This window comes from Vicugna pacos, chromosome 7, assembly GCF_048564905.1.
Source record: "Vicugna pacos chromosome 7, VicPac4, whole genome shotgun sequence".
NCBI lineage: Eukaryota > Metazoa > Chordata > Mammalia > Artiodactyla > Camelidae > Vicugna > Vicugna pacos.
The window spans coordinates 74,760,173-74,773,241 of NC_132993.1; the positions used below are offsets into that span (position 1 = coordinate 74,760,173).

The 13,069-nt window shown below is 40.3% G+C and overlaps 1 protein-coding gene across 9 annotated transcripts in view; it reads left to right on the top strand.

Annotated features, from left to right (window-relative positions):
• The window catches only part of ARMC10 (armadillo repeat containing 10), a 33,715-nt gene that overhangs the window by 14,573 nt on the left and 6,073 nt on the right, over positions 1 to 13,069 (top strand). For 8 of the 9 annotated variants that reach the window (XR_012074560.1, XR_012074559.1, XR_012074561.1 and 5 more), the window contains exons 2-6: positions 1,922 to 2,070; positions 4,240 to 4,374; positions 7,163 to 7,339; positions 10,767 to 10,838; positions 11,709 to 11,936. Coding sequence is in view for 1 of the 9 variants with exons in the window: in XM_031679593.2 (XP_031535453.2) it covers positions 1,922 to 2,070; positions 4,240 to 4,374; positions 7,163 to 7,339; positions 10,767 to 10,838; positions 11,709 to 11,960 (785 nt within the window). In the remaining 8 variants the exon portion in view is untranslated. Of the gene's footprint in view, positions 1 to 1,921; positions 2,071 to 4,239; positions 4,375 to 7,162; positions 7,340 to 10,766; positions 10,839 to 11,708; positions 12,847 to 13,069 lie in introns of those variants that run through there. The other variant, XM_031679593.2, reaches the window with a different exon arrangement.

A 13,069-nucleotide genomic window follows, 5' to 3' on the forward strand; every position in this document is an offset into this window, starting at 1 on the left:
TTTTGAAATACCTTAGAAGTGTGGATGAGTTAAGTTTATATTTCTGCCATGTGAATGTGTATAAAGTTACACAGCATCAGAGCAGTTAGGAGCTTTGGGAACCAGTTATAGTCTTCAGCCACGCCTTGTAGTATACAGATGAGAAAACTGAGACCCGAGAAGAGTTTAAGTGATTGTCTGCAGCTTTATATTTTCATTTTTCTGGTCTCTGCTAACTCCTGGCCTCAGTTTCCTTTGTAAAATGAGAGATTTTTATGAACCCCCCCCAAAAGTCTTTCCATTCTGAAAATCTGCTGTTTTGTCATTCTTTCACTTTCCTTTTCGCGTATTCTTTGGGTGAGGTGCTTTCATAAAATGTAAATGAGGCAGGTAGTGGATTCAGGCATAGCATTGGGGTCCAGGGGCTCTGATTATAAGACGTGGGAGTGGGAATGTGCTGGCCTTTTGGCTTCTAGATTTCCCTAAAGTTGCTTTCTTATTTGGCTTCCTCAGGACATCATATCATTTATTGGTTCCCATAATCTAAACTTGTCCGTTTTGTTCATATTTGTCTGTGATTGCTCTTTAAGCAATATACTCAATTTTTTAAATTACAAGAGTAATAATACATGTTACTAAAAAGTACATATTATTGTGGAGAAAAAAATAAGTACTCATGAACACAGGGTAGAAAATAAGTCATAATCCCAGCATCAAAAGATAACAACTTTTAATAATTTGAGAGACACTTTTTTAAAAGGCGCAGATGTGACATACAGCACCTGTTGTTGTAATCTCCCCCCACCCCTCCACCTACCTCCCACCTACCCCTCCCGCCTCCCCACCCTCCCACCCCGTCTTGTGGACACTTGCACTGTCTGACCTGTGATCATAGTTTCATTTTTTGTTTGTGTAGTTTTTTTGGAGGGGGTAATTTATTTTTTATTTTTTGAAGAGTGAGTTATTTATTTAGGTTTTTTTGAGGGTGGAGGTAATTAGGTTTATTTATTCTGTTATTTTTAGGGGAGGTACTGGGCTTTGAACCCAGGATCTCGTGCATGCTAAGCGTGCACTCTGCCACTTGAACTGTACCCTCCCTGCCGTAGTTTCATTTTGAAGGAATCGTTCTATGTCTATAACACAATGATAGTGTTATAAAAATGGCTTGTTTTTCCTGTGGTGATTTCTGTAAAGAGTATTTTTTTTTTAAAGATTAAAGCTATAAATTCTAAAAGTACCTGAGCATATCCAGCATTTGGCCATGCTAGCTTTTACTCAGGATGACAGCTTTTGTCCTCACCCCCAGCAGGACTGTTACTCCAGCATCCCAGTCATTCTGCCTCCTCGTTCATATAAGCCAAGCAAAATGGCCTCACGGGCAGCATGACTGGGTTACTCTCGTAGCCTTTCCTCTGGCCTGAGGCACTCTTAAAACTGTGTTCAGTGATAAAGAATATGAAAATGAATATATATATATGTAAAAGTGGACTATTATGCTGTACACCAGAAATTGACACAGCATTTAAACTTTCTGTACTTCAATTTAAAAAAAAAAACTGATCAAAATAGTTATGCTTCATGCAAATCCTGGTTCTTAATGAATCTGTGCCTGTGGGGAAGTGTTCCCCTGGATGAGTGTACTTGATTTTTAAAAAGAAGACACAGAAAGTGCTGTTAGCATGCAGCGCCTTACTAAAAGGGAAATGCCAGGTGACAGTTGGCTAATTTCTTAATGTCTATAAGCCTCAGTATTCCACCTGTAAACTGAGAATTATAAGAGTATCTTCTTCCAAGGGTCACTTGAAGATGAAATGGGATAAGGCATATAAAGTGCTTGAAAGTGTACTTAGCATCAGAATATGCATTCAGTATTGCTTGTAAAAGAAAATTTAAGTCTCATATTGATTTTAAATGAGTTTTAAATAACTTTATTCTTATGCAGAAGACTTAACCAATGGCTCATATGATGACGTCCTAAATGCTGAACAGCTTCAGAAACTCCTTTACCTGCTTGAGTCAACTGAGGATCCAGCCATTATCGAAAGAGCTTTGGTCACCGTGGGGAACAGTGCAGCCTTTTCCGCCAACCAGGTGAGTGCCCTGCCTCCGCTCTCCCTTCTCACACGCCAGCCACAGCTGTGATCCCGGTATGTTACTGAAGCTCCCAGAGCCGCAGATTTTTCATTGTTAGTGTGGCTGTGTGTCCTTACAGCGTAACATTAGTTTACTTCTGAAAAGCACAGCTGATAGTAACACAGTTAGTGATAGTCTTCTAGATCCCTGTGAAATTGGTCACTGGCATCACATTCCTAGTAGCGAATCAACACTCCGTATTGCATGGCCTTTTTAATTATTTAAAATTCAGCAGTGCTATAATAGAGCGATGAAAGCATCCAACATCTGCATGCTGTACGTCGTATACGGAGCTGAGGAGGTTGGGTCTGATGCAGGTGGTCCCTGGTCCACGCTCTGACAACCACGGGCCAGTGTAAACGGCCTCTGCTTCCTTCTCCCCTCTCCATGTGTAGAGAAAAAGTAAAACGTGTCGTAGTTACTTAAGAATTCATCAACATTGTCATGAATGCAAAATTATTTTGAATCTATACTTTATTTCAGGCTCTTTTTCTCCAGCGTGTCAAAGTTTACTTACTGTATAGCTCTAGAGAGTTACAGGGAGATATAAGGAATATTTGTGTACTGCAAGTGACAGAACCCAACTTAAGTTATTTTAAACCTAAAAGGGAAAATAGTGAGCTCCGAGAATAGCACTGGCTTCGGGCACAAGTGTGCCCATGGCTCAGGTGTTATCAGAGATCTCTCTTGCCCTGTCTTCTGTCTTTTCTTACCCCCTGCTTCTTGTGTATTGGTCTTTGTTCCAGCCACAAAGAGGTTTTCTTCACAGGGATGGAAAGAAAGCCACTGGCCTCTTCAAGCCTTCATCCCTGTAGCTCATGATCCAAAAGGTGGAGTTGCTCTGCGAGGATCAGTTGCCAACCTTTTGGATCCATTGCTGGGCCCAGGCACCCAGGACCACAATTAGCAAGGCCTGGCTCACGTGCACATCCTCCAGCCGGAAATGGCAGGGATGGATGTGAACACGGTTGACCAGCAATCCCACCAGGGGCTGTGTGGGATGGAGGAGGGGCTGTGTCTGCCTCATTGGATAGAGGGGTGCCAGGCAGACAAAAACAACAGATGGTGACGAGCTTATGCCTGTATTGGGGGTATTTCTGATGCCGTAGTTTTATATTCCTCTGAAACAAACGGTGGTCAGAGTGGGTCAGTAGCTTTCTTGAGTAGTGGGAGTTGGTGTCCCGCTGTCACAGTGCATTCATCCGCTCTAACAGTACAGGTTTAAAAAAGAAAGGGCTGTTTTCTGGTACCCACAGATCCTTGGGAAGAACCTGGAATTGCAGAGGGAAAGCTTCTTTTTCTGTCTTTCTGATAAAGCGGCATGTTTTGGCCTGACAAGAGTCATTTTCAGCTTATTTTTCTTGTAAGAATTGAAGAGGTTAAAGCCTTTTTCAATGTTGAGACAAAGGCAGCTAGGAACATAGTGCTGCAGTTGATTGTGAGAAATCCCCAAATTATGTTTCCTTTGAGAATCTGGGCAGCATTTCCAAGCTGTGTGGAACTTTAATTCCTCCAGATTTAATAAGTATTCCTCCGGACGCCCCCAACTGAAAAACGGCTCTCTTTGGGGGTAGAGTCCGTGGAGGTACTATGTTCAGTTCTCCCCTCTTGGAGATTCCCAGCACAGGAACACAGGAATGTGTCCCAGTAAAGAGACATGCTTGATCTTGTTATACCCAGAGTTTCTCAGACTTGCTTAACCATGAAACCTCCCTTTTTTTAATGGAGCATCTGTTAACATCTTGAGTGGTTAGTATTCCAAAGTATACATTTTAGCTAAACACTAGTGTCCTAAACTTTAATGCATTTTATATTGTCCTGTGATAGAGAAGTTATGTAACTTATTTCAGGGTAAAATAATTTTGTTTGTACATTGCTTGAGATCATTGCAGTAGCTCTGCAAATCTTCATTGTATATCTCCGTGCTGTGGTTTAAATATACAGAGCTTGATTTTCTTTACCTGTAAAATTATGAATGGTAAGCTTTTTTTAAAAAATAGGAATTATAGATTTTGTATGGGAACACTATTTCCAAGAGTCATTAATTTTTATTTGTATTTGTTGATGTGAAGAATATCCTGAAGGGGGCCGCATACTGAAGTCGTGGTCCTGTGTCTTTCCCGTTAGGTCGTTATTCGTGAACTGGGTGGTATTCCAGTCGTTGGAAGCAAAATCAACAGTCCCAACCAGAGTATCAAAGAGAAAGCTTTAAATGCACTGAATAACCTGAGTGTGAATGTTGAAAATCAAATCAAGATAAAGGTAAGTTATCTGAAATCACAAATGTGTAAGGTTTTCTGTAAATGAAAGTAACAAGGAAAATAATGAAACTGTAGCAGACCATCCTTTATAAATTTGTAGCCAAGAATTACCTGTATTTTTTCTAGCTTTATTGAGATATAATTGACTTAGAATATTGTGTAAGTTTAAGCTATACAACATGATGATTTGCTACACATACATATATATAGCAAAATGATTACCACTCTAGCATCAGCTAACACCTCCATCACCTCATCTAATTATGTGTGTGTGGTGAAAACATTTGAGAGCTACTCTTAGCAACTTGCAAGTATACAGTATAGCACTGTTAAGTGCTGTCACACTGCTGTACCTTAGACCCCAGAACTTAACTTCTCTTATCACATTAAGCTTGTACTCTTGGACCAGAATCTCCCTATTTCCTTCACCCTATCGTTCTACGCTCTGTGTCTACGAGTTCGACTTTTTTAGATTCCACCTATAAGTGAGATTGTTCAGTATTTGCCTTCTCTGTCTGACTTGTTTCACTTAGCATAATTCCCTCAAGGTCCAGCCATTTTTCACAAATGGCAGGACTTTCTTCTTTTTTATAAATAAGTAATATTCCGTTATGTAGATAGACCATATTTTCTTTATTCATTTGCCATTGATTGACACTTACTTCTATGTCTTGACTATTGTGACTAATGCTGCAGTGAACACAGGGGTACAGATACCTCTTCCAGAGAGTGATTTTGTTTCCTTTGGATATATGCCCAGAGTGGGAGCACTGGCTCATATGGTAGTTCTGTTTTTAATTTTTTGAAGAATATCTGTTCTGTTTTCTGCAGTGGCTGTAACCACTGTCAGTACACAGGGATTCCTTTTTCTCCACATCCTCACCAACACTTGTTACCTCTTGTCTCTTTGATAATAACCCTTCTAATAGTTTGTGAGGTTTGTGTGTGAGGTGGTAACTCACTGTGCTTTTGATTTGCATTTCTGTAATGATTAGTGATATTCAGCATCTTTTCATGAACCTGGTGACCATTTGTTTGTCTTTGGAAAAATGTCTGTTCAGTTCCTTTGCTCTTTTTTTATGAAGAATGAGGCAGAGGAGGGAGGGACCTGAACCAGCCGATGAGAGGTGCAGTGGACTTTTGAATTTGGGGTTCAGTTTAATCCATGAGGTAAAGGAACCAGGGCAGAATCAGATAACATCAGCAGAAAGACACAGTAAGTTAGGAAATGACGTTAATTAAAAATTTATTGAGCTCCTGCTCTCTGTTAGAGAGTTTAGAAATGAACATGATTAACTCTTGTTTGAGGAAAGCCAGAAGGAGGGACAAGGCAAGTCCACAAATAGTTGTAATTCAAGGCAGAACATGATGAAGTACTTTAAGGAAAAATGTAAGTAAAATACTGTTGAATACACAGAAATGAGGCATCTTATTCACAAGTTTCTGTAAAAGGTAGCTCTTAAGAATCTCGCTCATCAGAACTTGTAAAGTTTCTCCCAGCAGAGTTGAGGAACGAGGGAATCCAAGAGAAAGGACCAAGGTGAGGTGGGCACAGCTCCAGGAGTAACGGAGCTGGGCCGTTTGGTCATCTTGTCGCTAGAACTGAAGAGATTCAGGGGTAATAAGGATGTGCATGCTCAGCACATTTTAGGAAATGCTTTGAAAGACATTAGCATCCTATGAAAATAGATGATTTGTAAAGGGCTAAGGAAATGCCATTTTTTGAAGGATGGATAGCTAATAAAACTATGACCCAGGAGAGCCAGACTGATTTGTAAATACTACTTAGATCTTGAAACCAGATTAAAAATTCTAATCTCTTTGCTTCACTGCTTTTACTTTAGTTTCGATGGTAACATGGATACATTTGGATAGTTTCAAGTCAGTACTGGCTCATGGGAAAATTGGTAATTTCTTAGAATTTCGTATTAGGAAATTTTTCTTACCAGTTAGAAGTTTTGGTGGAATTCAGACTTAGGTGAATACCAATTATTTTTAAGACGTAATGTTTCCAAGCTGGAAAGGCCAGACAGAAAACAGAGTTTCAGAAAACTTTCCATTACCCTGGGTTTACCTTAGATCTGTCCTGTGTGACATGGGTGCACCACTGGCACTGGGTTACTTTTCGTCAGCAGTGGTTTACGGTATCAGGAAGGAGTAGTTCATGTACATACACCTCGGTAAGTCAGAACCCTGGGCCCGGTAGTCTGGCCTCTGCTTGCTTCTGAAAGAAAGAACTCTAAAGAAAAGTTGTATTTTACTTTGTCCTCCCCGCTCCCCTTTCTTTTCTTCTAACATGATGTAGCCCCTAGACCCTACTGTTCAGGGACTTGATGGTGCAGAACAGCCCCACACATTTTCCTCCTGGCCCTGGTGTGCCCAGACACAGACAGGCAGACTGAGTTGAGAGCCTCCCAACAAGTGAGAGCCCCCACTGGGGTTAAGATCCTGGTCTGTGGGGTTAGACATTGCTCCACTGACTGATAAAGGTGAGCAGGGGATCCAGGCTCCTCAAAGACTTTAAAGTCTTCATCTGTAAAATGGCCCTAATAACGCTCCCTCGTTAGCGATGTCCTGGGGATGACGGGGGGATCTCTATAAAAGGCCCAGCACGGCGCCTGCTGTGAACAAGGGCAGCTTTAAAAGGAGGTCGCCCACGGTTGAGGGCTGGATAGAAATGCCATCTTTCTCAAGAAGACAGTCTCATCCTGAATAATCGCCCTGCTCCACTGTGCATAAAAGCTACTGTTCAGTAGCTTCTAAGATGCTCCCTTTTCCCCCACCTTCAGGTGTACGTGAATCAAGTCTGCGAGGATGTGTTGTCTGGCCCCCTGAACTCCGCGGTGCAGCTGGCCGGACTGAGGCTGTTAACAAACATGACAGTTACCAACGACCACCAGCACATGCTTCGCAGTTACATTACAGACCTGTTCCACGTGTTGCTCACAGGAAATGGAAGCACCAAGGTATGAAGGAAGCTGTCATTACTTAAAGTACAAAGAGCTATTGCATCCAGCTTACTAAGATTGGAATTGAATTTTTAAGTCACCTATATCCTAGTTGATGTCCCTCAGAAAGAGAAAGTAAAAAGTTTAAGGGAAACCCTTACATGGGCCTCAGAAAATATATTATTTTTATCCCGTAGTACTGAATTTCAAAATTAATGTGTGAAAATAATCTCTTATTTTAGTTATCAATAGATTGGTATTCATTTGTGTTTCTGAAAATCAGTTTACTTTTTATTGAAATGAATTAGCTAGCTCCCCCTCAACCAGATACAGGGCCATCCTGATTGAAAGGAATCTCTGAGTGACGTGCTGGGTAATCACATTTTTTGCTTACTTCAGGGTTAACAAACATTTTGTTTGATTCAGCCATTATTTGTTGAAAAATCATTCTAAACCTTACGCTTCTAAGCTTTAGTCGTGGACGTCTCTGCACTCCACTTTGACCTGTTACGCAGATTGAGCTGGGTTAACTGGGACACCCTGTGGAAATCACCTGAGCAAACCCCTCAGACAGGTGTGCATTCTTATCCAGCGCCATTTGTCAGGAAGCAGCCTGGAAACAGAAGGGGCCTACCTGGAGGTTCCGATCAGTTGAGTTGCTTAGTCATCCACGTTTTGCTGCATTGGTCTGTGCTCTCTGGCACCGTGGAGAGAAAAATGCACGAGCATTTTAGAAGGCCCGGGTGTGAAGCCAGACTCTGGATAGTCCCCTTCACTGAAGTTACTTCTGAGGTTATCAAACTGTGATTACAGGAGAGCCTCACTTTTAGACCTTTTCAAATGTGTTGAGATGTTTTCATATGGGCTGTGTGCATTTCCAGTGGCCACATTTATTTGGATCTAGTCCAAGATGTACCTAGAGGCATTCAGAATTAAATGGAATCATCATATTAGCAATATTTTAGCAATATTACCCCATCCGTAGGCAATTTCCCAAATGCATGCACCCACCAACACCCCTCTCCACTGCAGCAAGGGAACTTCCAGCCCCTGAGCCTCTGGGGAGACTCCGTTCCCCCCACCCCGTGGCCTTGCAGCTGTAGAAGAGAATCTCTCCTCTGCTTCTCTTGTAGCTGCCTTGCCCCAAACCTCCCGAGGACACTGAGTTCAAAGCCAGGCCATTTTGGCCTGGGAGCTGTATAGATCTGTCCCAGACATGGTGTGTGTTTTAATACATTTTATGACTTTTTAAAAGGTGACTCACACCACAATAGTATGTTCTATTTTTATTTTGTTTTTCCATTACATTGCCTAGTATGGTATTTCTGGGACAGAAAATTTGCTTTTTTGGTCTTTCTGTGAACCTAACCACCGATTGTTTCTCCATTAAAAAATGAGTTTAAAGTTCCAGCTTGCAAGTGAACTCTTGGGAAAATGTACCTGTTTTAGATATTTTCTTAGTAAATAAGCAAGATGAATTTTTAAAAGCTTTATTTTTAATAAGTGATATCACTGTACTCTAATAACCTTTTGGGTTTAATACTGATTTTTAACTAAATGCAGATAATGGAAGATGAAAGTGAATAAACCTTGAATTTGCTGCATCTGCCATGAAGACAAAGAAAACTAATGGTGGTTGGGGGAGGGCATAGCTCAGCGGCAGAGTGCTAGCCTAGCGTGCATGAGGTCCTGGGTTCAATCCCCAGCACCTCCATTAAAAAATAAGTAAGAAAACCTAATTACCTCCCCCAAAAAACAAACAAAAATTTAAAAAAAAACTAATGGCTTAAAAGAAATGTTCTGGAGTTACCACAAGATGGCGCATGTGACAGGAGAAAACAGGACTGAATGCCCTGTTGAAAACAAAATACATGTATGTAGCTTTTTAATCTGTAGTTGTATCTGTGTTTTTTTCCTCACTTCTGTGGAGCACAGCAGCATGGAGTTTTAGTTCAGGCTACTAACTAGCTATACTGCTCTTACTGCTCCCTGTTGTCAACCTGTCCTCATTGATGACTAGTGAGCCTTTTTAGATTTTGTTGACTTCATCCAGGCTTTTTCATAGGTTCAGGACCATTCTGTTTCATAACTCTCATCCTTGTTTTCCTAACTGAAACTTCATTGACGTTGGAGTGTTTCTTCTTCCTGACACTTAATCTCCTTACTCCTCGTCAGGCTGGACCAGGTCTGACAGTGACCACCAGGGGGCGCACTAAAGAAGGATCAGAAGTCGTCCTCACTCTTTTACCTTAAGAGGCTGTAATTTATAAAACATGTGCTTACATAACATGGTCCACGCGTGGACAAGAAACTGTTACCGATGGTTTCTGCTGGGGAGTGGGACAGGCAGACAGGATGGTGGCTTTTGTTACTTTGTTCTCTTCTGCACTGTTTGAAATTTATCATGACCGTGTATTTATAAATATTTTAAAAATAATTGAAACAGTAAAGTTAAGCAAATTCTCACATATTCCTCTTTAATTAACAAGTTAGTATGTACAGCCTGATCAAAGGAATGTGTGAGTATATAGGATCTGTGCATTAAGGACCAGAGAGAAAATGCCAAACTTTATAGTTACTGTTTCTGGTCGGGAAATGTGGGTGAATTTCCTTTTCCTTTGTGCTTTTCTGTACTTAAAAAAAGAAATGTTCTGCCGTAAACACATGCCTTGGTCACCTAAAAAGGGCTTATGGAATGACATCTGTTCCTCCCCAGGTCTAGTGGAGCACAGTGGTCACTTTTCCTGACTTGAGTATCCTTTCCTTGCTTCTAACTTTCCGTCATTTCAAGTATCTTGTAGAAAGTATAGTTTTACATGACCTCTGTTTTTAAAGGAAGAATTCTATTTGAATGTTTTTGTTACTGACTTTTCAGTTACAAGTGGTAAGAATGCTGATATTTTAGCTAGTCAGCTCAAAGTTAATATTTGTTTGCTGATTATTATCTTACTATTTAAATGATTATAAAATATTACACATTAAAAAAGCTCCAAGAATCATAGTAACCTACTAAAAGGGGCCATATTGTTAGTCTTCATAACCAAACTATCTCTGAATTTTCATACTTTAAGTAGAAGTAGACAGAGCTTTGAGAGATTTCTTTTTTATTCCAAAGATCGTACTTTTACTTAACAGTAATCATAGTAAAGATCGTTTATGTTACATGTTAGACTTACCCTGTGTTGGGTATGTATGTGGGTGGGGGGTGGCTAGTGAAGACATTCACTGTTTTCTCCCTATGTCCCTAAAGTGTAATTGGGAAACTAAGGATTTTAAGTAAGATGAATGGAGGTTTCATGAGTGGAGAGAATTTGAGTCAGATCTTGAAGAATAGGCAGGTTTTAAAATGTGGACATAGTTGGTGGGGGGCGGTTGGGGGAACAGCATGCCAGGGAGAGAAAATCCATGCTTGCTGATCTGAAATAAACCCGTATTCTTATTTCAGGTTCAAGTTTTGAAACTGCTTTTGAATTTGTCTGAAAATCCAGCCATGACAGATGGACTACTTGGTGCCCAAGTAAATAGCCTACATACTTGTTTTATAAAAATACAAATACATAGATTTGGACAGATCAGGTAGGAAAAGATTTATCCCAAAATATTAACAGGGATTATCTCGGGGGGTTTTTTTGGTTCATTTTGCCTATATGAGTTTCCTAAAGTTTCTGTGATGAATATAGTTCACATTTCAAAATCATTTTTAAAAGTTCTCCTTAGCAATAGTAAATTATGTTTCTGACTTTATCCAATTTGGGGTACTTGGGTCATCACATCTTTTGTACTCGACCTGTTTATGTTCAGTGCACCTGAGCATCCCCTGAAACAGTAGCATTTATGGAGTCCCCGCTGTGTGCCTGAGGCTGGGCTGAGTGGCAGCATACGCCAGTGAGGACGGCACGACGGTGCTTGTCCTCATGGAGCTTACAGTCTAGGGAGAAGAGACAAACACACGTGAGAAGTGAGCAAGAGAATGAAAAGCTGTGCTAAGTGTTCTGAAGGAAGCACAGGTATTGCGGTGGTAGAATGGACCTCGGCTCCCGTAGCACAGGGGCCCTGTCGTCTTCACCTGCTCAGCCCCGTGCCCCGCACTGTAAGTACAGCTAATGTCTGCTGAATCAGTGAGTGTCTATGATGACTGTGCGATGGATCTTAAAAAGGAAACGGGTATTTGTCCAAATGACTACGTTCTAGGATTCCAAGGAAATTGTATTTTTGAGCCAAAACACAAAACCTCTTTTTCCCGATTTTACACATTTATATTACGCAGTTTTAGGGATAATTTTCTGACAAGATTTTTTTTTAATGTATTCAGTGCAGTTTTAAAATGTGAAAATATACATGGAAAATGTTTTCGTATATTTTTAACACTCACTGTTTCCTGTTTCAGGTGGATTCATCATTCCTTTCGCTCTATGATGGCCATGTAGCAAAGGAGATTCTTCTTCGAGTTCTCACGCTATTTCAGAATATAAATAACTGTCTCAAAAAGGAAGGCTGTTTAGTTATTGGCCCTACTTTCACTAAAGGTTCACTGTTTTACCTGCTATATGGAGAAGAATGTGCCCAGAAAATGAGAGCTTTAGTTTATCACCAGGATGCGGACGTGAAGGAAAAGGTAACAATGCTACCAAAATTCTAACTGGTTGGTCATATTTTTTTTCCAAAGAGCAATGTAGTGTAGACGTAATTCACATAAACTTCTCATTTTTCACCTTCTTAGAGCTACTGAATTGAAACAGTAAGTGTCATGTTTTATCTTTAACACAACTACAACTTGCCATGGTCTTTCTGGTTTATTTTGGACCATGTTATTGACACCAAATTAACACAAGAGCTTGTTCTAAAACCATTTTTTTTATTTTGCTTTTTGCTGAAACACTTCAGTTATTTCCTCTGCATGGAGTGACAGTGACCTTTTTTATGTGTAAGCTACCCTTCACTGTCTGAGGTGGCATTAGCACGTTTCATAACTGCCCTAGGAATGACCTTGTTCTTTCAGCAGAGATGAGAACCTGTACTCCCAAGCCCACCTGCCAGGTTGCTTTCGGGTCTGTCCTAAATCCGCAGACTCTGTTCTAGTCCATGAAGCCTGTAGACTGTCAGGAATACCTTCCTAGCGCTCGCCCGCCCCTGGTCAGTGTGCTCTGTGTAATGTGCTGGGATCTGTCAGAATCCATCCAAAAGCAGTTGGTTAAATCATCTGTCTAGTCTTCAAAAGGAAATGTGCTAATGTGGAAAGACATCCATGAAATGTTTGTTTTTTAAAATGTTGAAGAAAAATATGTATAATGTGATCCCATTTATGGATTTTTAAACACAATATATGCTTATATATGGACAGAACACTTCTGTCATTCATATAGAAACAATCTGGCATATCTAGACTTACGCCCAAACTCCTGGGAATAGGACTGGAGAGTGAGGGAATGACTTTTCTATGTACACTTTCTATTGTTTGAACTTTTTACTCTGAGCATAAATTTTATAATTTTTCTAAATAAAGAAGAAAAAAAATCACAAGGTTATTTCTCCCCTTAATTGAAAATATTTTATTCATTAGTTTTCATCCTTATTTTACATGACTAAAATTACAGTGGGTGAACAATTCTCAGCAAGTATTTTTACTAGTATTTTTATTTCATAAGTTCCTAACAATTTATTGATATATTTGAATTCAGCCAGGTTTTTATTCCCCTTGCCCACACACCCCTCCCCCCAGCCAGGTTTTATAATGTGCATAACCCCCAC